Below are 26,478 nucleotides of genomic sequence, written 5' to 3' on the forward strand. Positions count from 1 at the left end.
CTGATCCCTGCACTGGGGACAACCAAATACCAGCGAGCAGACCTCCCTGCAGCCTGTCACCAGCCCCAGAGGAAAAGCAGAAGGCAAGGACACAAGGGTGGGGAGTCACGGCAAGGTGCCCAGTGCTGTCTGAAGTTGGCCGAGTGGCCTCACGAGGTAAGAGCCCCGGGGACGCGCGTGCAAGGCCAGAGGGTGACTCTGCCCTGGCCGGATGCGGGAAGCCTCCGGGCTGGTTATCCGAAGAGCAGTGCTTCTCTGATGTTCTGGAGGGCAGAACCACCTGGGGCTCTGGGGTGGGGCCTGAGAGCCTGCAGGTGTGGCTGTCCCCTGCCCATAAACTAGCAAAGCCTGGAGGAGACGGGTTCCGGGGGCTTCCAGAGCGGGGGCTGGGGGTCGCGCGGTTGGGCTGCGAGGGGACCTCGAGTGGCCGGGCACCCCCTGTAGGGCTGCTGGCTTCCATAACGTGTGCCTCAGGATCCCAGGTGGGAGCTGCAAGATGCATTTTCTGGCCCTGGGGGGTCACATGGTACTAGATCCCACGGAGGTGCTGTAAGTGTCCAAACGGAGGGGACTGGACGGGGCGGGGGCGGGGGGTGTTGATTTATAGCCTTTGCCGATGCCTGCGATGCTCCCACCAAGGCCGATCTCAAACTCTGGAGGGGGAAATGAGCTGGGGGGGGGGGGGCAGGGAAAGTGGTGATATCACAGCGCACTTCCTGATTCCACAGAGCTCTTCCCTTCCTACTGCCTGGGAGTTTACGATTCTACAAGTTGTTGATAACGATGCTGACACAAAATAATTGCCCTACGGCCCCCAAACAAATGCTGGCAGGGGGGAGGTTCCCTGACTTCCTTCCCTCCCTAGAAGCCACTTTAGATCCATTTGCAAATTCCTTTCAACATGCCTGGTCTATAAATGTGTCTGCTTTTCTGGATCCTCTTAAGAACCAGTTATAACCTCTGCCTGGGCCCCTGAATAACGGGTTCAAATATTGAACACGTGCTTATTTTTTTGTCTGAACAGGAGTCGTAGGTTTTTACTTTTTCTTGGGAAAGTTATCCTTTAACCTTATTAACATGAGGTCACTAAACGGTAGCTGTTAGATCATTAGAGGATATTTCAGTATTCCCTTTTTATTAAAGTGAAATTCACATAACAAAATTAACCTTTTATTTATTTATCTTTTTAATATTTATTTTTGAGAGGGCCTGTGCATAAGCCGGGGAGGGGCAGAGAGAGGGACAGAGAGTCCCAAGTAGGCTCAGATATAAATTAACATTAAAAAAAAAATTTTTTTTTTAATGTTTATATATTTTTGACAGAGAGTGAGAGACAGAACACGAGCTGGGGAGGGGCAGAGAGGGAGACACAGAATCCGAAGCAGGCTCCGGGCTCCGAGCTGTCAGCACAGAGCCCGACGCGGGGCTCGAACTCACAGACCGCGAGATCGTGACCTGAGCCGAAATCAAGAGTCAGATGTGTAACCTACGGAGCCACACAGGTGCCCCCCAAATGGACCTTTTTAAAGTGCACGATTCAGTGGCACTTAGCGCGTTCGCAGGGTTGTATCACCACGACTCCAGCTAGGTCTGAAACATTTTAATCCCCACCCGCAAAGGAGATCCCACCCCCATTAAGCCGTCCTTCTCCATTTCCCTCTCCCCCCAGCCCCTGGCAACCACCCACCTGCTTTCTGTCTCTAGGGACTCACCTAGTCGGGGCTTCTCCAATCAGCAGAATTGTTTAACGTGTACCTTTTTGTGCCTGGCTCCTCTCACGTTGCGCGATGGCTTGGAGGCTTGCGAAGAGTGTACTTTGGGAAATTGGGGGGGCACCGAGTTGGCTCGGGTGGTTAAGTGTTCGATTCTCGGTTTCAGCTCAGGTCACGATCTCACGGTGTCGTGAGTTCGAGCCCCAGTCGGACTCCGTGCTTGACGGTGTGGAGCCCGCATGGGAGTCTCTGTCTCCCTCTCTCTGCCCCTTGCCCACGTGCGCTGTCTCTCTCTCTCTCTCTCTCTCCCTCTCTCAAAATAAATAAAGTATTTTTTTTAAATGGGATACTTTGTTATTTTTTTTATGACCGTTAAAAACAAGCTAAAACAAAAAACAAAAACCAGAAAATAAAACCCAAAAGACAAAAACACACAAAAACACCCCCAAAATCAAGAGTTGTCTACCTACGGTAACGTACACGCAAGAGAAGCCACTTGGGTCCGTGAGGAGTCTCGGGACCTGGCTTTCACGCTTTCTGCCCGTGATTCTTGGGGGACACACCCCTTTGTGCACGTGAGCTCTGATAAGCAAGGTCAAATTCTGTTCTTGGAAAGAACGCATAGGAACCTTGTAAAGTCTCAAGTTTATTCACCAGGCGTGTCCGAGTGTGATGGGCAGCCTCCCCGCCCTGGGGACACCTGATAGCATCTTGAGCCAGCTTCCATATCAGAACTCAGAATTGGCTTAAGGAGCGAGAAAGGTAACTTGGATCCGGGTAAGTTTTCTCCCTCCACCTCCCACCCACGGTGCAGAGGTGACGGGTGGCGGCGGTTGGCCCCCCTGGGCCCGGGGCTCGAAGTCTTGTGTGAACAGACTGGACCACCCTCCCACCTCCCCTCACGGCACCGAGAATGCCCTGTGCAAAGCCAAGGAACACCTGGATGGCTGGATCCATGCTGGTTACCTGTTAGTTACTCCTTATCTAAAGCTGGCACGGACCCGACCCGGTCCCTTCCCGCCCCTCCAGGAAGCAAGCCCCATACACACTACACCTGGTAGACGGCCTCGTCTTGTACCCCCGGAGGCACACGCAGACATCTCTGCTGTGATGCTGACACCTGTTCCCAAAGAACCCCACATTCTATGTGGTACATAAAAATAACAGGGCGGGGGTGCCTGGGTGGCTCGGTCGGTTGAGCATCCATTTTCAGCTCAGGTCACCATCTCACAGTTTGTGGGTTCGAGCCCCGCGTCGGGCCCTGGGCTGCCAGCTCGGAGCCCGGAGCCTGCTTCGGATTCTGTGTCTCCCGCTCTCTCTGTCCCTCCCCTGCTCATGGTCTGTCTCTCTCTGTCTCAAAAATAAATAAAAACATTAAAAAAAAATTGTGTGCTAACATTTACATTTTATGTGAATAAGAATAATTTGGGAACTGAGATCTGAGGCCCGAATCCTTGACGAGTACTTTCTGTGTCGAGAGAGGTCAGAGGAGACCTAATAATAATACATACACATTGTTTCTTGAGAAAGAGGAAAATTGGCTTTGGGTCCTTCTCTCCCTCAATGATAAAATCCTAATAAATTTCCCTGTGACGAACCAACCTTTAGGGACGATGGGGGAGAGAGTCAGAGGCCCCACCAGTACCCACTATGGCCCTGCAACTGTCCCCTTTCCCTTAAAATGTGATTCCTTAGCTCTCCTTCGAGGTAGTTTCAAAACACGTATTTTCTGGGAAATATCTATACACAATGGATTAATCAGTGTTGCTCATTACTGTCATTTTAAACCCATGGCGAAAATAGGCTTCAAGTGGCAGGTTCCTCTCCTGGTCCCAGACCGGGGCTGGGCAGGGGGAGTGAGGCTCCCCACCCCCACCCAGAGTTCAGAAAACCACAAAGACCACTTGCAGGGCGGGCAGTTTAGGCCACACACCCCAAGTCAGCCTGAGGCAGGGGGGTCTGCCTCTGACCCCTGGGCCAGTCCCCTGTCTGAGTGCCCAGATCCTGGGAGCCCAGGGCCCCTCTATGGCGGGGCGGGGGGGAACGAGACGGCCACCAGAGGTCCCAGGCTGCTGGGCCTAGGTCGGGGAAGGACCACTCAGAGACACAGCACCTGCCTGGAGCCTTCGAGCCCAAGGGGGGGTCTGGATGAAGGGCGGCCTGGCCACTAGCCCCTCCGCAGGCCGTGCTGGGGCGTTGGTGACACCCAACTGTGCCCACAAAACCCGGGGACCCGCAGGAACCAGGCTCGACCTGGGCAGGTCAAGGAGCCGCACAGGGACCTCCGTGCCACCGCTGCTCAGCGCGCAGGAGGGCAAGGGGCGGCTGGGCCTCACCAGGAGCCAGGATTGCAAACTGCGGCCCGTTTCTTTCTTTGCACAACTTGCATCCTTCCTCCTCTTTCCCCCCACCTAAGGTGCATTTTCTCTGGAGAATTTTCCAAAACTCTTTGAAATGACTGGAAACCTCTGGTCTTGCCAAACCTTCTTTGGAAACCGTGGCTATGATCCAGAAAGAAAGGACAGGACGTGAAATTGTGGGGAAGAAATGGCCAATCCTCCCTTGTGAGGGGGGCTTAGGGACCCCCCCCAACCCACACACACGGAGGCCCCTCCAGTCACCCCCTCCCCCCCCCCCCCCGTCTCCTGCATGCAGGAGCCCTGGTCACAATTCCCAAGTTTGCTACTGATGCAGGAACAGTGCCCAACACACAGAGGCCTCCCGGTTGACTTGATTTCTGCACCAGGGGAAGGAATGGCCGAATTCACTGCATTTGTCCCACAGCAGATAAAACGGGGAATATATCTTGCAAACACGAAAGCCTGCGGGCCACGTGGGACTCGGCTCCGGATCTTGGCCCCTTGTCCTGGTTCGCTCCACGGAAGCTGCACCCGTGCTGAGCACGGGGTCTGGCCGCGGCCTCGGTCACGCATGGAGGGCCCACAGCAGCAGCTGTGACTCACTTTCCCTGCCCTGTAGACAAAGGCATCCGGACTATCTACTGCCTTTAGAGCAGTAATGATTATACACACTTCGAATCATACACACTCGGTTCCTTACAAAGGAACCGAAACCCTCTGAGCCAGCGTGGCCTGGGTATTCGAGCGGGAGCTGACTCTCTCTCGGAGAGGTTTGCGGCAGGCTTCCTTTCAGGGACCGCTTCTGAGAAACCTCCTGTGACCCGATCTCTTGCCCTCGTGGGACCGGGAGTGGCGTGGGGCCGGTGGCTTTCCGTGTGCTTGTGACAGAAATAACCCTGCCGGCCTCGCATCACGAGCCTCCTGGTGGAGACTTGCGCAGTGAGGAAGAACCGCCGTCGGGAAGGCTGTGCCTGCCGTCGGGGAAGGCGGGGGCGGGGGGCACCGTCTTGCTGAGCTAAACCCCAGACGTTGAATTTAGAAAGAAGGGGAAAGAAGATGCACGTCGGGACTCCTGAAAGGGTTATTCTGTGTCGGGCTGGCAGTAAAAAAAAACAGGCTATTGGCTGTGACTTGGCGGCCAAAGTACAGCCAGAATGTTTCTGTCTCCATTCAGAGCACTTGTTAGTCTGGCGGAAAGGAAGTAAAGGGCAAGCCGCACTTTCAGGGCCAGGATGGAGCAGGTTCCGGCCAAGAAGGAAAGGGTAAGCGGGGCCCCCCGCGGAAGGAGCTTAGAACAGTCTGCTCAGCGTTGCTGGAGGGGTAGGGGGGGTGGACCATTGGAGGGAACCTGCCCCTCAGAGTTCACTTGCACAGGGACTAGCGGCCAGCTTTAGAGACATTTCAGTTTAGAGATTGTTTGGGGATCGTTCTACTGGAACAGCCTTGAAAAGCCCCCGTCACCAAACGGAAGGGACGCAAAGAGTTAATTTGTCCCAACTGCCTTACCCTTAAAAGTTGGAGGTGAAGGGATTCTGAAACCAGCAGCAAAAGCCCTTGTACATGGTTTGTGGCTTTTTGTTTTTAAACGTTTATTTATTTTTGAGACAGCGCGTGAGCAGGGGAGGGGCAGAGAGAGAGGGAAACACTGAATCCGAAGCAGGCTCCAGGCTCTGAGCTGTCAGCACAGAGCCCCACGCGAGGCTCGAACCCGTGAACTGCGAGATCGTGACCTGAGCTGGTCAGAGGCTTGACCGACTGAGCCACCCAGGCGGCCCTGATTTTGGATTTCTTTTGATTTGGGCTTCAGAAGGTTTTCACTGGGCTTTTCAGCAAGTCGCACGGCTGGGCCAGCGTGGGAAGAAGGTGGGCTCGGAAAAGACCGTGCAAGACCCGAATCGAATTCAAATCTGCAGTGGAGATTCCCTTGTTTCAGAGACAGATTTTTCTGGACCTCGTTCCACCCCCCCCCCCCCCCAGCCCAGCACCGCCCCACTCCCTCCTCGATTGACGAAAATGCATAACGACAGAAAGATAATAGGAATGTATTATGAATGCTTTGAAAGGATTTGTGTCTTATTCATCACAGCAGCATTTGCTTGTATTTATGGAGGCAGAGGCACATATTTGTGCAAGTTATTATTTAATCCGTCCTGGACGGAAGACCGTGTCCACAGGCAGGTCAGGAGCACGCCCTGAAGCTTGTAGGTTCCGAGCGTGTTCGGGAGATGGTTTCATTCCCGTTCCATCCTATTCTAGCTGTGGGAACTTGGGCAAGTTATTTCGCTGTTCCGTGCCTCAGTGTTCTCATCTGCGAAATGGGGATAATAACCATACCACCTCATAGGGCTGCGGGAACAGTGAAATGGGGTAATGCATGTAAATTACCCGGCCCATAGTGATTCCCCCATAAATGTTATTGCTTTCGATCATCCTTTCGAGCAGGGCACTAATGACATTTGACGCCGGATGATTCTGTGCTACGGGGGACGGGCCTGCGTAAGGCAGGATTTTCAGCAGCATCCCTGGTCTCCACTCGTTAGATGCCAGGAGTGCTCTTGTCCCGTGAGAGAGAGAGCTTTCGAGGTTACTGAGTGCCTTCGCGTGGACCTTGGTGGACTCTCGGGGCAACTAAGAAAGTGTTAGACCTCTCAGGCGCGGTGCCCCTCTATTTTATAGGAAAGGGGCTATGAGGGAACACGGCCGGAGGGGCTTGGGAGTCAGGAGAGACCCTGGTGTGATCTGTGCCCTCTCCGCAAAGAGAGGTGCACTGCCTGACGGTCCCCCCACGTGAGGCTGCAGAAAAACAGAAATGCCCCTGCATCGTGGGCCCTGAAAAGCAGCAATCCATCTTGAAAGGAAATGGTTAAAACGGTCACATGCAAAAGGTCGGGGCTGATTATAGCCACCTGCCCCCTGGGAGGAAGGAAGCCCCTCCAGTGTCAGGGGGGATGAAAGTGTCCCCTTCCCGGCTGCCTGAGGGCAGACCTGACCCTTTGGACAAAAGCCAGGACGCGTGCTGGGTTTCCTGAGAATCCTGATGGCTGCTTGCAAGAACCCGCAGATCTTTAAGTGAAGTCCAGGGGGGATTCAGGAGCCCGGGGAAGCCTGCAGAAAGCTGGCGCTGTGCGGACTGAGCTGGGGGGTGGGGGGCGGGGTACAGCTTTCTGTACCCCGCCCCCCCCCCATTGGCTGTGTGACCATGACCTCAGTGGCCTTTGGGTTCCTCATATGTAAAGAGAAAAAACCAGAATCTGACCAATGTGCATCAAGGACTTTCTGCACAGAAAAAGTACTCTTGGCCTGGAGGGGGGAACAAATAGATAAGGAAAAAAAATATGCCAAGTGTTTTAGAAACGGAAAACGTGTCCTTTCTTTTTTTTTTTTTTTAAGTTTATTTATTTATTTAATTTATTTTAATAGTTTAAAAATATTTTTAATGTTATTTTTGATAGAGAGAGAGAGAGAGAGAGGATCCAAAGCAGGCTCCATGCAGACAGCAGAGAGCCTGACGTGGGGCTCGAACTCACGAACCGTGAGATCGTGACCTGAGCTGAAGTCGGAAGCTTAACTGACTGAGCCACCCAAGTGCCCGAAGTTTATTTATCTATTTTTGAGAGAGACAGAGCAAGCACATGGGGGAGAGGGGCTGAGAGAGACAGAGAGAGAGACAGAGAGAGACAGAGGGAGAGAATCCCAAGCAAGCTCCATGCTGTAAGCACAGAGCCCAGTGTTGGGCTCGAACTCACCATCCATGAGACCATGACCCGAGCTGATCTCAAGAGTCAGACACCTAACTGACTGAACTTCCCAGGCGCCCTGTAAACACATCCTTGTGGGCACGTGCCTCCATCAACAACACATCTAGCATCATAGGAACTTCCCTCTGGGTCTATCATTGTTCATAATAATGATAGCAAACCTGTGGGTGGCACTTTCTACCAGCCAGGCGGGGCTCCACGTGGTTTTCTTAGAACTCATTTCCTTAGAACTCCTTCATTCTTCACCTCAGTCCTATGCGGGAGGGAGTATCATTGTCCCCATTTTACAGGTGAAGGAGCTGAGACACAGAAGTTCAGTGACCGGCCCGAGGCCACACGGCCAGCCGCGGGAGCACAGGACCTGATGATCCCAGGCTCTCGGGCTGCCCCCACTGTGCTCTAAACCACCACAGCCACAGGACAAGGCACCTCTCCTCTGTCCCCTCACCACCGAAGCCCCACTTTCTGTTTGAACTTTGGGATCAGGAGTGTGAGAAAGTGGCTCAAAGAGTTAATAATTCATAGGAGCTAACTTTTCTGGAGATGCTTGCGTTCTAACAGAGATTACTGAACGGATCTTGGAAGGAAATCCCCAAGGGACCCCGTTTGGGCAGGGCTCCCTTTCTCAGTGGCCTTGAATGACACTGTGCCCCGGGAGGACCGGCCTCGAAGGTGGCTACTTTATTAAGTCTCAAAAAGGTACTCAGCATTATGGAACAGGAAGCCAGCTCACTATGGGCGTGAGGAATGTGGGATTTCTCCAGAAAGCAGAGCTGAGTCATGGCTCCCCTTGGCCTCTGAGGAGAACCCCCCCCCCCAACCCCCCGGCTCATGTCTGAAGGCCACCGGGCCATGCGTCATTTTTACAGGCTGCTGGGGGACCTGGAATCCTTTGCTCTCCCTCATGCCCTAATCTAACCCAGTGCTAAGTCTTTTTTTTTTTCCCTCCCTCCTGGAAAGTAAAAAAGAAGAAGAAAGAAAGCTTAAACCCTGGCTTTCTTTTCCACGCCTTTAAATATAGTCCCTTTGCTGAGACTAGGGAGGGGGCGCTGTGTTTTTTTTTCTTTGTAGAGCTCACTACAGTTACACTTAGTATGGTAAAGTTACAGTTCATTTAAATTATTCAATTATTATGTACTTTTGTATTTTTATTTTTTCCTTTTTAGAAAAGTGTTTATTTTGAGAGAGAGAGAGAATGAATGCCAGTGGGGGAGGGGTGGAGAAAGGGAGACAGAAAGAGCATCCCAATCAGGTTCTGCACCCACTCGTGCAAAGCCCCCTGTGGGGCTCAATCCCATGAACCATGAGACCATGACCTGTGCTGAAACTAAGTGTTAGACACGTGGGACGCCCGGGTGGCTCAGTCGGTTGAGCGTCCGACTTCGGCTCAGGTCATGATCTTGCAGTTCATGAGTTCAAGCCCCACGTCGGGCTCTGTGCTGACAGCTCGGAGCCTGGAGCCTGCTTCGGATTCTGTGGCTTCCTCTCTCTCTGTCCCTCCCCCACTCACGCTCTCTCTCTCTCTCTCAAAAATAAAGAAAGATTAAAAATTATTTTTTAAAAAGAGTCGGACACTTAGCCAAATGAGCCACTCGGGCACCCCAGTTTATTTTATTTATTTAAAAATTTTTTTATTTTAACTTTTTTTTAATGTTTATTTATCTTTGAGAGAGAAAGAGAGAGAGAGAGAGCGCCTGCGTGTGTGCTAGTGGGGGAGGGGCAGAGAGAGAGGAAGACACAGAATCTGAAGCAGGCTCCGGGCTCTGAGCCATCAGCACAGAGCCCTATGCAGGGCTCGACCTCAGGAACCATGAGATCATGACCTGAGCCGAAGTCGGACGCTTTACCAACTGAGTCACCCAGGTGCCCCAGTTTTTTTATTTTAGAGAGAGTGAGAGCAGAGGAGAGGGGCAGAGGGAGAGAGAATCTTAAGCAGACTGCACGTCAGCACAGAGCCCGACGCGGGGCTCGATCCCACAACCGTGGGATCATGGCCTGAGCCTAAATCGAGAGTCGGGCACTCAACCCACTGAGCCACCCGGGGGCCCCTATTATGTATTTTTTTAAACGTCTGCCTTCCGCATTGGACCCTGGTGTTGGAGGGCAGCTGATCTGCTCACCAGACTGGCGTGGCACCTGGACTACGGTCAGCTGTCAACCACTTTGTTTAACGAACGAAGGCATTCGGACCGGCAAGGTCAGTGAGAACCTCCCGGAATGGCTTTGCTGTTTCCGCAGAGGGGAACCCCTTGACCCGTACGGGTCTGTAGAATGTGGCCGCGTCTTGAACTCGAGGAGGAAGATGGACCTTAGATGTTAAACTGTAGGCTCTGTGCTTAGAGATTCTATCTGCGACCCGCGTTCCTCCTGGTCACGTTCACTGGGACCCCACGGAGGCAGTCGGGCCGCAGACTGTCCACGGTGCCCGCCAGCATCCCCCATTCTGGGGCACCAGCCAGCCCCCCGGCAGCGCTTGGCCAAGGACTCCAGACCGTAGGACCCATCGAGGTGGGAAGTGGCCGAGAGTTCACTTGGCAGAATGAGGGAAGCCTGTTGTGTTTCTAGTTCATCGTTTACCTGGAAGAGAATTAAAGAGGAAAACTGTTTATCAATTTTCTCCTTCCTTCTCTCCTCCTCCCTCCCTCCCTCCCTCCCTCCCTTTCTTTCTCTTCTTCCTCCCTCCCTCCCTTCCTCCCTTTCTTTCTTTCTCTTCTTCCTTCCTTCCTCCTTCCCTCCCTTCCTCCCTCACTCCCTTCCTCCCTCCCTTCCTTCCTCCCTCCCTGTCTTTCCTTCTCTTCTTCCTCCCTCCCTCCCTTTCTCCCTCCCTCCGTTCCTTCCTCCCTCCCTTCCTCCCTCCTTCCCCCCCCTTTCTTTCTTTCTCTTCTTCCTTCCTTCCTCCCTTCCTCCCTCCCTGCCACAAAATCAAACAATAGAACAGTCATAGGGGAGTGGTCTTTGTTTTGTTCTCCACTGTATCCCCAGCACTTAGAACCCTGTCTGGATGCTCCACATGTTGAAGTGAGTGAGTGCCCAGAGCGCTCTGTCCTGCGTCTCCGGTGGGGGGGTTGCGCGTGCATGTGCCTACTTGCGCACCCCCTGCCTTTAGAAGTCACAGGACAGCGCGGCAGAAGCCCTGGAACCCGCTTTCTCTCCTGGGTGCCATCGCCCCCACTTTTGTCACCTGTGCCCCACGCCGGCTCCGGGGGATGGTGGGGACTAAGGGAGACTGGAAACCAGAGCCCATGGCTCTTACCTGGCTTACCGGAAACTTTCTGCTGAATTAACCGTCTTTTAAAATGTTTATTAGAGGGCGCGAGTGAGCAGGGGAGGGGGCAGAGAGAGAGGGAGAGACAGAGAATCCCACACAGGCTCCGCGCTGGCAGACCTCAATCCCATAGTCCCTGAGACCCCGGCCTGAGCCAAAATCGAGTCAGGTGCTTAACGGACTGAGCCACCCAGGCGCTCCTGAATTAGCCATTCCTCAATCCATTTGGTGGGGGGAGGAGGAGGGTGAGGTTTCATTTATTGGGGGCTCCTGCTGTGCAGAGGGCTAACCAGCTCGGGCTCCCCAGAGCACCACAACAAGGCAGGAGTGACCACCGGCTCTCTGCCTGCCCTGGTCCTCACTTACCCCTCTGCAGAGCTGGTACCCTCTTTGGATTAGGCGGGGAGGCCACCCAGAGGAAGACCTGAGGCCCTGCCCTGCCGGTGGCGGGGAGGGCACGTGTCCCCTGGACTGGGCCTCCGTGGGAATACGTGCGTGAAGGTGCTTCAGCGGCCGCCTCCGAGAGCCCCATCCAGGCCCCAGTCAGTGGATTCACCTCCACGGCTAACCGCTCTCGTAATTACACCTTGCGACGGCTCTGAGGGAGTGTTATGACCCTCCTTTGGAAGCTGAGGAAACTGAAGACTGTAGCGATGAAGCTGGAAAGCGGCAGTGGACACGTGCGAGAAGAAACCTGTAGATTCCAAGAGAAAAGCTTTTTTCACTTCGAGTTTTCTCTGGCTTTCCATGACTTTGCTAATGACCTTCCTCTGGTCGTCGAAAAGATTGCCTTCTGTGCGTATTCAGTTTCCTCGTGGGTGAAAGGGGAATTGTTAGCACAGAATGCATGTGTGGGAGAGGCCCCAGAAATCTGTATTTAAATGTTTTCCCCGGGTGCCTGGGTGGCTCAGTCGGTTAAGCGTCAGCGGTCGATTTCAGCTCAGGTCACGGTCTCACCTTTTTGTGACCTCAAACCCCACATCGGGCTCTGTGCTGACAGCGTAGAGCCTGCTTGGGATTCTCTCTCTCTCTCTCTCTCTCTCCTTCTGTCTCTCTCAAAATAAATAAGTAAACTTAAAAATGTATATATTTTTTCACCCTGCCTTTCATCTGTTACAGCAAAAGTCCAAAGGCTAAAGGAAGTTAATCAGAGGCCCTAAATAAACGATGAAAACTTTCCCATTCTGGGGCACCCGGGTGGCTCAGTCGGGTAAGCGTCCGAATTCGGCTCAGGTCATGATCTCTCGGTTCATGAGTTCAAGCCCTGTGTCGGACTCTGTGCTGACAGCCTGGAGCCTCTTTCAGATTCTAGGTCTCCCTCTCTCTGCCCCTCCCCCACTCATCCCTTCGTGTGTCTCTCTCTCTCTCTCTCTCTTTCAAAAGTAAATAAACATTAAAAAAATTTTTTTTCCCTTTCTCTCCTCCCCGATATTTAGGGGACTTTGTGTTTAAGGCAGTACTGAGTGCATTTGCTACGGTCAGCAAATACAGCCACATGTCAGGAATGTTAAGGAAACAATTCAGACATTACAGTGTTGGAGGAAATGACCCTTCCGGGTCTTTCTGACCTAGCGATTCTCATCCCCCCACCCCCTTCCGGCCAATCAGTGGGACATATATAGTGCCTGGAGAACTCTGGGTTGTCGCAGGTAGGGGAGGGATGGCCCTCCAGTGCATATAGGACAGCCCCCCAGGGCAAAGAATTACCTGGCCCTAAGTGTTGGGGTTGAGGGAATCTTTTTTTTTTTTAAGGTTATTTATTTATTTTGAGAGAGAGAGAGAGAGAGAAAGCACTGGCAGGGGAGGGGCAGAGAGAGCGAGAATCCCAAGCAGGCCCCGCACCGTCAGCGCAGAGCCCGACGCGGGGCCCGAACTCACGTGAGCCTGAGCCAACGTCAGACCCTTAACCAACTGAGCCTCCCAGGAACCTGGAGGGAAGCTTTTCTGCCAGGTTAGATAGTAGAGAGTAGGCACAGGGCGCCCTCGAAAGACTCAGGATCTTCGGATTCTCTCCCGTCCTTCTAGAAGACTTCAGGGTAAAGTAGGGGTTCTCATGAACCGCAGCTGCTTTCTGTGACCTAAGTCAGGGTCTCTCCTCCCGCAGAGGCTGACGCTTGTGCTTGGCCTGGCGACGCTGATTGCTGCCTTTGGGTCATCCTTCCAGTATGGGTACAACGTGGCCGTCATTAACTCCCCTGCCCAGGTAGGTCGTTGGGGTGCATGAGACACGCCCCCCACCCCCTGTAAACGGGAGGGGCTTTTGGAGCAGCCACCAAGGTGGTAGTGAGTGCACACTGGTGCACACAGTGGGTCTTCAGGTAACAGGGACGCACGGCCCAGGGCCTTGGGGATGAACCCGGCCCCGGCCTCGGCTTCTCATGGAGCGCCAGGCCTGGCTGGGTGCCCCGGGGTTGGCCTCGGGGGTGCGGCTGGGGGCTCTGGTCTTCTGCGGCCTCGTGCTCCCCAGACGAGTCTGGAGGGTCAGGGGTCATGCAAAGGACCGGAGGACTGGAGTTAACAACATCCTGGGCCGCGTGCACATCGGAGGCCCGGACAGCCCTCCCCGCGGGCGCCCCTGCTAATTGCTTGGTCCCTACTCCCTTTCTTCCCCCGACTGGTGTTGGCGTCTTGGGCCCCGGTCATCCAGCGGGCAGCCTGACCGCGTAGGCGCTTCCGTCTGCAAAGCCGGGTCCAGGCACACGGGCGCTCTGCTCTGCTTTTGTTCTGCAGTTCATGAAAACGTTTTACAACAAGACCTACTATGAGCGGAACAATGACTACATGGAGGAGTTTGCCTTGACGTTGCTGTGGTCTGTTTCCGTGTCCATGTTTCCCTTCGGAGGCTTCGTCGGGTCCCTCATGGTCGGCCCCCTGGTGAATAACTTTGGCAGGTAAGGAAAGGTGCATTTCCAACTCCTGTAGCTCCCAGACCCCATCGGTTTAAAACGCAGGCCTCAAGCTGAAATCGTCTGTTTGTAAAACTAGGTACTAACCGCTGTGATGATTGCTGATGTCTCACATGGTCTTAAGAAGACCAGATGTTGACCTGGGGACGCAGCAGGGTCTCAGAGCGACAAGTGGGAGCGATGGGTGTCAGAATCCCGGGGCAGACCCAGAAAGAGCAGAAAGTGCTTGGGAGGTCAGAACTCCCTCTCTCTGTTCTCTTGCCCTACGGGTCTTTTCCTTACCAGAAACCAAAAACAAGTTCTGCCCTCTTCGTTTGTTTTTTGTTTTTGCCTTTATTTTATTTTTTTAAAGATTTTTTAAAAGTTTATTTACTTTGAAAGAGAGGGTGTACGTGAGTGGGAGCGGAGGAGGGGCAGAGAGAGAGAGAGGGAGAAAGAGAATCCCAAGCAGGCTCCGTGCTGTCAGCACGGACGCGGGGCTCGAACTCACAGATCGTGAGATCGTGACCTGAGCCAAAACCAAGGGTCAGACGCTTACCGACTGAACCACCCAGGCATCCCCCCCGCCCCCTTTTTTATTTGCCTTTAAAAGAGTCAAACACCAGATAATATGGCCAAGGTGTCAATCCTGATGTAGATCATAAGTGTTCTTAAGCCCTGCCTCCCAAACTAACACAAACTCACTACTCTGTTCTTTCACCTCGGGATCAAGTAATAGGCTAAATTGGGTCCAAATTAAATGCCTGTAAAACCCTGAAATGGCTGAGATTAATGTCAGGCACTCGACTGTGAAATCCTGTAGACCCAGGACACCTCTCACCGTGAGTGTTCTGGATGTCAAGGGCTGAGCTTGTATCTTTGCCCCCAGTTCCAGAAACATTAGAGATTCTCGTTCCGTAGTTGATTCCAAAAAAAGGTCCTTAAGACATCACACCCCCTTGTGTAAATTCCATGGGCATGAGAGAGAGGCCTTGTTATGAACACTATTAAAGAGCTCCTCCCCACCAGCCCTTTCCCTGAGCACACAGACGCCGGCCAGGTAAGATCTCTTCTCACCACAGATCTTGCTAGGTTGAGAATCAAGGCCAGAACCCAGTGCCTTCTCCAGTATTTTTCAAAAAGAGTCTGAAACTAGCAACATACAACCTCTGGTTTGGGAATCTAAGATCCTAAGGCCTTCCTGGAAGGTTGGTGTTGAACTCAACAGTTCTCCCTAGGGGCCCCGGGGACCAGGACATCAAATGAGGTCACAGATCTGCAGGACAAGTCTCCTCTGAGTGAAGGACTTACCGTTTTGGTCCACGGAGGCAACGGACAGTCACTTGTCCAGCTTTCTGCTTTGGAATGTGATAAGTTTTTGGGGCGCCTGGGGGGCTCAGTCAGTTGAGCATCTGACTTGGGCTCAGGTCATGACCTCTTGGTTCGTGAGTTCGAGCCCCGCGTCGGGCTCTGGGCTGACAGCTTGGAGCCTGGAGCCTGCTTCGGATTCTGTGTCTCCCTCTCTCTCTGCCCCTCCCCTGCTCGCACTCTATCTCTCTAAAAAATAAACATTAAAAAAAAAAAAAAAAGAATGTGATGAATGTGGTTTTCTGAAGAACCTGTTCCTGAAATAGCCGTAGCAACTAACTGTTGACTGATGGGTTGACTTCAGGGTTATTAATTCCCCTAATCCCTACAAAAGCCCCATCATCTCCTTTTTCAAAATGAGAAAACAAGGCACAGAGAGATGCTGTAATTTACCCAAGATTATACAGCTGGGAGGAAATTTCACCCCCCTGCATGTCCCGAGTAACTGTTATTTCAGGCAAGTATCTTAATCTGTTGCTTTATTTTTAATCATATCCATAGTATCTTTTTCACACGTTCGAGTGGTCAGATTTAACTCTCGGTTACGGTTCTTGACTTTTGCGCCTGAAGACGGCCTTCCCTACCTGGAGTCCCACGGATAGCCTTCTATAGTTCTAAAAATAATGTTACAATTCTGTGTTTCGCAGGGAGATCTGGCGTTTTATCTGGTGTGGCGTTTTAACATTGAAAGATTCGCATATATGCTGTTGAATTCGATCTGCTACTATTTCGTTTAGGACTTCTCCCTCTATGTGGTCTAAGTGGGGTTGGCCTATGCGATCCTTCTAATGTCATTCCCTGATCTGGGCCGCAGGATTACACTAGAATCATGCGAGTGTATGGTTTCCGGAACCCGTCAGCGTATCGTAGCAGGCGGCCCTCTTCCTCTGCTCCCCACCGCTGACGTGCTCTGCACTGTGGTCATTGCCGTTGGCTCCCACAAAGAATGTTCCCGCCGCAGGCTGTGCACTTGACCTCCATCGGTCTCCATCACAGCGTCAAACAGCAGCAAAGGCCACTGCTGTAGCCGGGCAGACCCTTGGCGAACATCTGCAAAGACAACAGCTGAACCCTTAACCCAAACTAACTGAGATTTTGTCCTCGGCAGGAAAGGGACCTTGCTCTTCAACAACATCTTTTCCATAGTGCCTGCCGTCTTAATGGGGTGCAGCAAGGTCGCCGGGTCTTTCGAGATGATCATTTTGTCCAGACTTTTGGTGGGAATATGTGCAGGTAAATGGTGCTACGTGCGACGCCTCTGTCATTCAGGATAATCGAGGAGGAGGGGGAGGCGGGGGCAGACTCCGGGGTCTGGATCGTTCTGGAACCGCTGAAGCACACAGACACGAGCTGTTCCTCTGTCCCGACGCTTCTCAGATGCAGTCAAGGGACCGAGCTTCGCTGTGATGCTTCCTGCAAAGAGAGCTGTTCTGTGAAAGACAGAAATCCAGAGTCCTGTTCGCAAGGGCACTTCCTTTCCTTTCCTTTCCTTTCCTTTCCTTTCCTTTCCTATCTCCGTGTTTTCCCAGCTATAGGTGGGGCCAGTGAGTGGGTGGTGCCCCTGATTAGTGAGCAGCTTTTCCTTTTCTTTTTCTCTTTTTAAGTTTATTTATTTATTTGGGGGAGGGGGAGGGGCTCCTGCCCGAAGCGGGGCTCGAACTCACAAACCGTGAGATCATGACCTGAGCCGAAACCACCAGTCAGATGCTTGACGGACGGAGCCACCCAGGTGCCCCAGCATTTTCTTTTTCTAGGCAGAGTGTAGACCGTGTCGTGTGCAGTAGGGGCAAGGGTGGTCTTCAGAAACTTGTTTCGGTGACTTATCCGTATACGTGGGTGAGAACCAGGTTGCAACGTTAAACGTGTCTCCCCATTTTTACCGTGGGTCGTGGTCAAAAACGCATGAGAAACAATCTAATGTAGGAATCCCTCCGCCCAAGAAGAGTTAATGATAGCAACCTGTCACCTTCTAGAGGGAACGTGAAGTTTGCAGAAGGATTTTTAGGGGTTCTTTTCACCTATTCCTCTAGGGTCCACCTGCTGAAGAGGGTAACACTCACTCGCCTGAGTCTCTGGTCTCGTAACCCCCGGAGCTGCTTTGCAAACCCTCCAGAGCTATGGCCCCCCGGGCCGCACTCTGGTGGTCGTAGAAAACTCCCCCGTGATTCCTTCCGACCGAAAAGATGTGGTTAAAGCCACGCCTGTGGCCTTCCCCCCACGTGGCATTCTTTTGTAGACTGTGTTTCCCAGGGCTGGAGGGGGCAAGTGGGACACCCGCCCTCGGGGGCCGTGCACCTTCAGGGCGGGCGCCCCCAAAGGGCTGCATCCTGGGCGCCTCGTCAAGCAACCCTGCACCCGGCCCTGGCATTGGCAACCAACTCTCGTTTTCTGCCTCCAAACACGGGGACGGGATGAGCGGATGATTTGGCCTGATGTCCGCAAACCCCTCAGCTGGCCCTCCTGGGCGGTGGGGGAGAGGGCGAGGAGCCCGGTGTCGGGGGAAATGGCAAGGAATTGCGAGGCTGGGGGACAAAAGAGGAAATCAGCCTCCCTGAAGAGAGAAGAGGTCATGTCCCGGAGGGAATGATGGGCCCCATGGCAAGCGTCGCCCTACTGCTTTCCCTGAGAGTGCCTGGATGGGTCTCTGCCGCCTTGGTCTGGCCCTGCTCCCGCCTCCCGCCTCCCCCTGCAGCGGGGCTCTGCTAATAAAGAATAGACGATTCCGGGGCGCCTGGCTGGCTCAGTTCAGCGTCCAACTCTTGACTTCGGCTCACGATCGTGGTCATGATCTCACGGTTCGTGAGTTTGAGCCCTAGCGTCAGGGTCTGCACTGTCAGCAGAGGCTGCCTGGGATTCCCTCTCTCTCACGCTCTCAAAATAAATACATTTTAAAAAAGGAAAGAAAGAAAAAACAAACGATTCCTGGAAGTCACCGGCAGTGGACAGGTGCAGGCAGGCACTTTTCTCTTGACCGTCCAGCACCCCAGAGATGGTTCCCACAGGGAGATATTAGGCTCCAATAGTTAACAAATCACCAAAACCCCAACCTTTACTCTTAAGCATTACTTCTAAGTCCGTGGTTCTCAAACTTTTTGGCCTCAGGATCTTCTTTTCTTTTCTTTTTTTTCTTTTCTTTTCTTTTCTTTTCTTTTCTTTTCTTTTCTTTCTTTCTTTCTTTCTTTCTTTCTTTCTTTCTTTCTTTCTTCTTTCCTTTCCCTCCCCCTCCCTCTCTTTCTCTTAGGTGTTTTTATTATAGCACAGGGACAGGACCCATGGGCAGAAAGAGTTGCTGCCTCAGGACCTTTTTACACTCTTAAAATTATTGAGGGCCCCGAAGAGCTTTTGCTCGTGTGGGTTGTATTGGCCAATATCTACCATTTACAAATTGCAGCCAAGAAATGTTCGTTTAATTCATCTAAACGGCAACAATAAGCCCGTCACACGTCTCTGTGAAAATAGGCGTATATTCTGAAACAAAGAGTTTCAGCGAGAAGGGTGGCATTGCTTCACGGGTTTGCAAAGCTCTTTAATGTCCCGCCTCATAGAAGACGGCTGGCTTCTCAGACCTGCTTCTGTGTTCTGCTGGCCGTGACCTCACACGGCGGGGAGCCTCTGGAACACTCCACCGTGTGGGCACTATACAGGGCAGTATCTCAGGATTGTTGGAAGATGGTTTTGACCTCAGAGGCCCCCTGAAAAGGTGTCGGGAGTTTCCTAGGTCCTCAGATCCCCCTTGGAGAAGCGACGGAGTCATAATCCATTCGCAGTGAATTCTTGCGCACGGTTCCTGAGAAATTCAGGACGGTGTGTGAGTCGGCAGCTGCTGCTCAGACACCCTAAAAAATAAGGGAGCAGCTGGTCCCCCAAAGGGAGTGTGGCGAGAAGGGGGGCGCAGGAACAGACGTGAGCAGGACTTGAGACAGAGTTCACTGGCTTTTAGTCAACTTGTGTGGCCAGAAGACCAACTGCTTTCATGGAAGGAATTTCAAATGTAAAAGCTGCTTTCTCTGACTCTGTCAGAACATAGAGGCTGGTGTTGCCTGGTGGAGTTTGTCTGTTTATTTATTTATGAGAGAGGGCCTGAGGGATCAGCGAGGGGCAAAGAGAGAGAGAGGGAGAAAGAGAGAATCCCCCGCAGGCTCCGAGCTGTCAGCACAGAGCCCCCTGTGGGGCTTGAACCCATGAGCAGTGAGACCGTGACCTGAGCCGAAGTCAGATGTTTAACCGACTGAGCCACGCAGGCGCCCCACCAGTGGAGCCACTTTTAAGACAGGTTAGAGATTGCTTCCCACCGGCAGGAAGGGGACCCCGTCTCTCACAAACCTTCTGAGGTTTGCCTTTTCAATTTTGTCCCTGGTCAAGTGAAAAAGAACTTGCCGCTGAGAAGCGTCCCCTGCCCCCTGACCCCTGAGTGGTGACCATGGAGCCTGCCCCTCAAGGGCCCCTGCTTCTTCCCAGCCCTGTGGGCACTAGGCCTTCGGGGTCTCCCCCCCACCCCTCCCACCAGACTTCTAAGGGCTGATATTGCTGTGACAACTGGAAAGAATTGGTGAACAGCGAACCTCTTTTAAAACACTAAGCAGGTATCTTTGGGCAGAATCACAAAGCTTCAATGCTTGGCTCTCAGAAGTTTCCCTCCTAACTGGATGTCATCAAATACCCTCCTGTTACCAGCAGCTCTTAACCTCCAAGCGCCCCACACTGTTCCCGTGGCCTCCCTGTGGCCGGAGCCTTCTCAGACCCCCGTCCCTCTGAGCCCCAGCGTGAGTCGGTACAATCCCAGCAATGACCCACCTGACCTTTGTCCAAGATTCTCAGTCTCTCGGGCTTTTGGGAGAATTAAATGGGACAATATATATGAAAGTGCTTTGGAGCCTATAAAATTAGGTTCTGCCTTTAAGAGGGTCAGATTCCGGAAAGATGAGAAAACTTAAAAGTTTAAGTATTGGGGGTTTAGAAATAGCATAGGTATTGCAGAAATCCCGGGTTGTAGTTTTTCCATGACGTGTCAGTGTGTAATGCTTACTGATAGCTAGAACGTGTGCTTCAACGTCTGTGGGCATCTCTGTGCATCAGTTTATTATGTAACATACCTTCTCAGAAGGTGAAGCTGCTGGGCAGGGGTCCTTGGCCTTGTGTTAACAGATTCCCCTAAGGAGCCAGAGAGGAGAGGGTGCCAGACCACACCCGGGCTTTTCCTCCCTGGGACTAAGCCAGTTAGGAGGAAAGATCGGGGGGCCCAGCTGGCTCAGTCTGGTAAACGTCTGACTCTTGATTTCAGCTCAGCTCATGATTTCATGGGTTGTGGCTTCAAGCCCCGCGTTGGGCTCTGTGCTGACAGCTCAGAGCCTGGAGCCTGCTTCAGATTCTGTGCCTCCTTCTCTCTCTCTCTCTCTGTCCCTCCCCTGCTCATACTCAGAAACAAACATTAAAAAAAAAAATGAATGTGTTTGAAGACAGAGCCTGTCCCGGTCAGACTAATGTTTCCTGACGGTGTTTTCACTTCAATCCTGCCAGGTCTGTCTTCTAATGTTGTCCCTATGTACCTGGGAGAGCTGGCCCCTAAAAACCTGAGGGGGGGCCTCGGGGTGGTGCCTCAGCTCTTCATCACCATCGGCATCCTCGTGGCTCAGATCTTCGGCCTTCGGAGCCTCCTCGCGAGCGAAGAAGGTAAGCTCAAGATGCCTCTGGACCACATCTCTCTTTCTGCCTGGACGTTTCTGTGGGCTGCTCTTTCCTCTCCAGTCGTGTCCAGGCAAGTGTCCTTGGCTCACTGCCCTGGCCCCATGGTGTTGGTGTGGTATTTGCAAAGAACAGGCCCCGAACAAGGTGGTGGGGCCCATGTGGCTAATATTTTCCAGTCCCTCCTAGGACACAGAGGAGGGGGCTTTAGCGTGAGCAGGAAGTGTCTTTGTCTGACTTTCTCTTGGCTTGCGTGGTGGCCAAGCGAGGGGCCCGAGGCATGGTAATGACCACCGCCAGTGTGCTTGAGGCCTCACTCGAGCCTCCCAGCATGCTGCTGCCTGGTTGGGAGGGTGGGGGGTCCTGTGCCGGTCCTACTCTGTAGACCAGGAAAGAGGGAGCCCCCTAGGGGTAAAATGGTGAGTCTCAGGGCCGGTACCCCTTCTAGACCCTGACTCTGGAGCCTCCCCACTTTCCTCGGGAGCCCGGGCCCAGCACACCATAAGTGCATGGTGACTGGTAACTGTCACTGCTTCTGCATGACCTCCCCCTTCTGGTCTCGCAATCCCCATTAATGGTAACACCAGCCAAAACATACAAAGTGCTTACGGTGGGCCAGGCACCAAGTCTTTCGATGAAGTCCATTTAATCCTCCAAATAGTCCTGTAAGGCAGGTGTTATCATTATACCCGTTTTCCAGATGCAGAACCTGAGGCATAGAGAGGTTGGACACCAGGTCCAAGGTCTCATTAGGACACAAATCCAGGTGGCTTGGGCCGGGCTCCACATGAAACGACCACTGTCTTCCTTCCAATCACCCTCGTAAGGAGCGGGGACCAGGGCAGGGGCTAAGTTCCTGTCTCCCAGTGATGTCACCTATACACCCGCAGGACCCAGGGCAGCCTCAGAGCCCCGGTGTCGGTGAAGTGCTCTCTGGTGTGCCCAGCGAGGGGGGCCTCAGAGCAGGCCCGACGGAGGGAGTAGGACCAGCCTTCCAGACGTGGGCAGACGGGGCACACCTGTGGAATCTCCCTGCCACGTTCAGGAACCGCAAATGTGTGGGTTTCATTTGTCCCTCCATCCTCTATGGAGACCATTTTGTCATCGGTGTCCTTCCTCTGGACACAGTGTGGAGGGCGGGGCTTGGCCTTATTCTCCAGCTCAACTCCTGGCACGTGCATACTGCTAGATGCTCAGAGAACAAGGAAGGAAGGAAGCCCACAAGAGAACGTTGGCACAGGAGGCAGGCGGTCATGGAGCAGAGGTTGAGAACGGGTGTCCCGGTCTTCTCGGAAAGCAGATGGAAACAGGGTCCGGGATTAGCCGGGCCCTGGATTTGGAGTCAAGGGAGGGGAGGAGATCAGGAAAAAGAGGATCCAGCCGGCAGAGCGGTGGGCAGGGCAGAAGTTGAACTCATCGCATGGCGTGTGTTCTTAGGAGGAAGCGTCAGAGGCCGAAACAAGACCTGGAAAAGATGATGTCTACACAGGAGGCTCTTCTTTGTTTATTCCTCTCCCACATCAGGAGTGAGACCCCCTGGGGGTGACGGGGCCATCGCCTTAGGTCGGAGTCCACGCCTGTATTACACTGGGTTAAGAGTCCGCAGGGGAAGGGGGAGGCCTGCTGCGGCCCTCAGCCCTGGCCTTCCCACCCCCACAGGGGGCCACCGTGCTGACGGTTACCATCATCGCATCCTTGCACCGCCCCCGCCCCCCATGGTTTTTTTTTTTTTTTTTTTTTTTTTTTTACCACCTTTTGCAAAGATAGAGTTAATTTTCCGCTCCTGGACTTCATCCAGTTGGACCCCATTGCGTAGATCGTTGCACCGGACACTGAGTTTCGGGGATGGGCTCCCGCCGTGGTTTGTACAGACTTCTATCGTATGGCTACGCCGTGGCTTCTGTGGCCCCTCTGTGCTGTGGACGTGGCATTGCTTGCGGCTTCCGTGTCTGTGACCAGTGCCGCTCCGACCCTGCCGGACCAGGCGTCCTGGTGGCCCCGCATATTCAGGGCGCTGTGTCAGAGCACGGGACGGTGTGGGGTGTCGTCAGCTCTGTGTCGAGTCAGGGGACAGGGCGGCCGGCCGGGCTCCGGGGCGGGAGGGGCTGGGGAGGGGCGAAGGCAGCTCTCACCTGGGCACTGGCCTCCTTGCAGGCTGGCCGATCCTCCTCGGGGTGACCGGGGTCCCCGCGGCTCTCCAGCTCCTACTATTACCCTTTTTCCCCGAGAGCCCCCGGTACCTGCTGATTCAGAAGAAGGACGAGGTAGCTGCCCAAACCGGTAAGGCTCCACCGTGCAGGGGGCGGAGGCCACGGCGTCTCTGCTCCGGGAAGTTGGGGTCCCCTGAGCCCGCCCCCTGCTCCCCTCCCTTAGCGCTGAAGAGGCTACGTGGCTGGGACGACGTGGGCCCTGAGATGGAGGAGATCCGGCAGGAGGACGAGGCCGAGAGGGCCGTGGGCTTCGTCTCCGTGCTGAAGCTCTTCCGCACGAGGTCCCTGCGGTGGCAGGTCATCTCCGTCATCGTCCTCATGGGCGGCCAGCAGCTGTCGGGGGTGAACGCGGTATGGGGGCCGGGGGGGGGGGGCTGGGCGGGGCTCTGTCGTCACACAGGGGGCCCCGAGCACCCCGCCAGCCTCTGGGGTGCCTTCCAGATCTACTACTACGCGGACCAGATCTACCTGAGCGCGGGGGTGAAGGAGAATGACGTCCAGTACGTGACAGTGGGCACCGGGGCCGTCAACGTGCTGATGACCGTCTGTGCCGTGAGTCCCCGACAGCCACCAAGGACGAGGGCATCTTGAGTGTGTGTGTGTTGGGGGGGGGGGTTCCTAGCTGAGGAAAGAGCCAGATCTGAGGTGGTGACGTGCCTCTTGGTCTCCTCATCTCCGGGCCACTTGTCAGATGACAGCCTGTCTCTCGGAGGGGGCGAGGGGGGCAGCCTGTGCCCGCCCCCAAGATGGAGACCCCCTGCCCTCCACTCTGGAAGCTTCCGCCGTGTGAGGTGGCTCTTCCCCAATCTGTCCCATGTGTGGTTACTACCTGTGCCCTGGACTGGGCAGGGTGGTGGCCTGCTGGGGGGCAGACACACGGGCAGGCGGGCACACAGCTGCCCCTTCGGAAGGGGGGTTTGGGAGACGGGCGGAGGACTTCCTGCGCAGGCGGCTCTAGCAGGGGTGCGGCCTCCTGTCTAGCGGGGTTGCTGAGCCTCCCTGCTTGCCCTCCGCCCCCTCCCCTGCAGGTGTTCGTGGTGGAGCTCTTGGGGCGAAGGTTCCTGCTCCTTCTGGGTTTCTCCGTCTGCTTCACGGCCTGTTGCGTGCTGACGGTGGCCCTGGCCTTGCAGGTGAGGAAGGGGGGGGTGTGGTGGCGGCTGGAGAGCCCTGTCCGTCCGCTGAGCCCTCACTCGCATGGTAAGGAAAGTGACCAACATGATCTTTTCGCAACTACGATGAATCAGACGCCTGGGGACCATCTGCCCCCTGGGCCCCCCTGGGAGCCTCCACGTCTAAGTAGCCCACTGCCGGGGCGCCTGGGTGGCTCAGTCGGTTGGGTGTCCGACTTCGGCTCGGGTCATGATCTCGCGGTCTATGGGTTCGAGCCCCACGTCAGGCTCTGTGCTGACAGCTCGGAGCCTGGAGCCTGCTTCGGAGTCTGTGTCTGTCTCTTTCTCTCTGCTCCTACCCCGCTCATGCTCTGTCTCTCTTTCTCTCTCTCTCTCTCAAAAATGAATAAATGTTAAAAAAAAAAAAAAAAAAGATTTTAAGTAGCCCGCTGCCCACTTCCGGCCGATTTCCCAGATGCATCCGGGTGGCACGGCCTGCTGGGGAGCCAGGTGCCCTCCTTGCCCGGCCCGGCCACAGCCCCTGGGGACCAAGATGCCCCACCCAGGTCGTCTCTGCCCTGCCAGGTGTGATCCAATGTCCTCTCCCCACAGGACACGATATCCTGGATGCCTTACGTCAGCATCGCCTGCATCATCGCCTACGTCGTGGGACACGCCCTTGGGCCCAGTATGTTCCCTAGAGCTGGCTCTCCCTGGTTTTGTCTCCTCCTTTCCTGAACCAGAAACTTCTGGCTTGGGTCCCCTGGAGAGGCTCCTTGGAGGCCTCATGCAGCCCCAGAATGGCCTCTCCCCCTGCCTTCCTGTCGCGCAGGGGTTTGCTCAGAGGGTTATTAGAGTGACGGTGCTAAAGCGGCCTTCGCCGTGTGGGTTGAAACAGGCTACCCCGTGCGATTGGCATAGAGAGCCTTGCGGTGGTCCCGGGCCCCTTTTAGGGACATCACAGGATGTCACCTGCGGTGCCATATTCTTGCCGTTGGCCTTCTCGCGCTGCTTCTCCGCCAGCCCAGGAGTCCCGGAGACACCCCGCTCCTCGGGCCGGATGCCTCGGGCGCCCCGCGCACGGCAGGGCCTCCGGGACCCTTGGCGGGCTTGCCTGCTTCCAGAGGAGACAGCTCCTCCTCCTTCCCCCTCTGCCCCCCAAGGCCCCGTCCCCGCGGTGCTCATCACGGAGACCTTCCTGCAGTCCTCCCGGCCGGCCGCCTTCATGGTGGGGGGCAGCGTGCACTGGCTCTCCAACTTCACGGTGGGCTTGATCTTCCCGTTCGTCCAAGTGAGTGCCAGCCGCCCTGCCTCCCCCCCTGCCCCCTGCACAAAATCCTCACGCGGTGAAGGGAGAAGCTTCTGGAGAAGGTGAGCCCCACTTGCCCTTCCCACAGGTGGGCCTCGGAGCCTACAGCTTCGTCATTTTCGGCGTGATCTGTCTTCTCACGACCATCTACACCTTCCTGGTGGTCCCCGAGACCAAGGCCAAGACCTTCATAGAGATCAATCAGATTTTCACCAAGATGAATAAGGTGTCAGAGGTGCGCCCGGAAAAAGAGGAACTGGAGGAATTTCCACCCTCTACTCGGGGGCAGTAACTCGAGGGAAGGAGCCTGCTGAGCGGGTCTGCGCCGGCTTCCCTCCCGGGCTTTTGTCCCAGCCAATAGCCGTGAACGTGCGGGACCAGGCGCCGTCCGGGGTGGAAGGCACCGGGGCTGTGCCGTCTGTCTCCAGATGACCGCCGTCAACCCCGAGTCACGGGGGGCAGGCGCCCCTCGCCGCGCTGGGCTAGCCGTCAGGTCCTGATAACGCCGGCTCTCACGACAAAAATCATTAGTGTGGTGGCGGGATGGAAAGAATCACATCCGGCCAGAGAAACACCTCTTCTGAAATCCGTGGGTCTTCTGGGGACCGGAGGCCTGCGTTCAGGGGAATTCTTCCTCTTGCCCGATCCGTCTCCAGAAACACCAGTCCTGGAAAGTGTGATGTCTGAGAAGCTGCGAAGCAGGTCCCTATGGAGACTTCAATGGAGTCGGAGCTTGTTAATTCCGGATTATATTGCTGAAGGGCAGTGAATGGCATTGCCTCTGAATGCTCAATAAAACACATATGATCCCTTTTACCAA

The 26,478-nt window shown here is 54.4% G+C and overlaps 1 protein-coding gene across 6 annotated transcripts; it reads left to right on the forward strand.

Annotated features, from left to right (window-relative positions):
• Window positions 1-26,478, forward strand: LOC132672758 (solute carrier family 2, facilitated glucose transporter member 5-like). 6 transcript variants are annotated; one of them, XM_060625103.3, is made up of 13 exons: window positions 1-156; window positions 5,247-5,334; window positions 13,200-13,298; window positions 13,826-13,986; window positions 16,457-16,581; window positions 20,866-21,018; window positions 23,185-23,310; window positions 23,404-23,591; window positions 23,682-23,792; window positions 24,269-24,370; window positions 24,962-25,037; window positions 25,513-25,640; window positions 25,747-26,478. In XM_060625103.3, exons 2-13 carry the CDS (start codon window positions 5,305-5,307, stop codon window positions 25,948-25,950), a joined length of 1,503 nt encoding a protein of 500 aa, XP_060481086.1. In that variant the 5' UTR covers window positions 1-156; window positions 5,247-5,304; the 3' UTR covers window positions 25,951-26,478. The 6 variants fall into 6 exon arrangements, with proteins under 6 accessions (XP_060481086.1, XP_060481085.1, XP_060481087.1 ...); XM_060625102.3 differs by lacking the exon at window positions 1-156 and adding an exon at window positions 4,800-5,152; XM_060625104.3 differs by lacking the exons at window positions 1-156; window positions 23,185-23,310 and adding an exon at window positions 4,800-5,152.

This window comes from Panthera onca, chromosome C1 (assembly GCF_046562875.1).
Source record: "Panthera onca isolate mPanOnc1 chromosome C1, mPanOnc1 haplotype 2, whole genome shotgun sequence".
In the NCBI taxonomy this organism is placed as follows: domain Eukaryota; kingdom Metazoa; phylum Chordata; class Mammalia; order Carnivora; family Felidae; genus Panthera; species Panthera onca.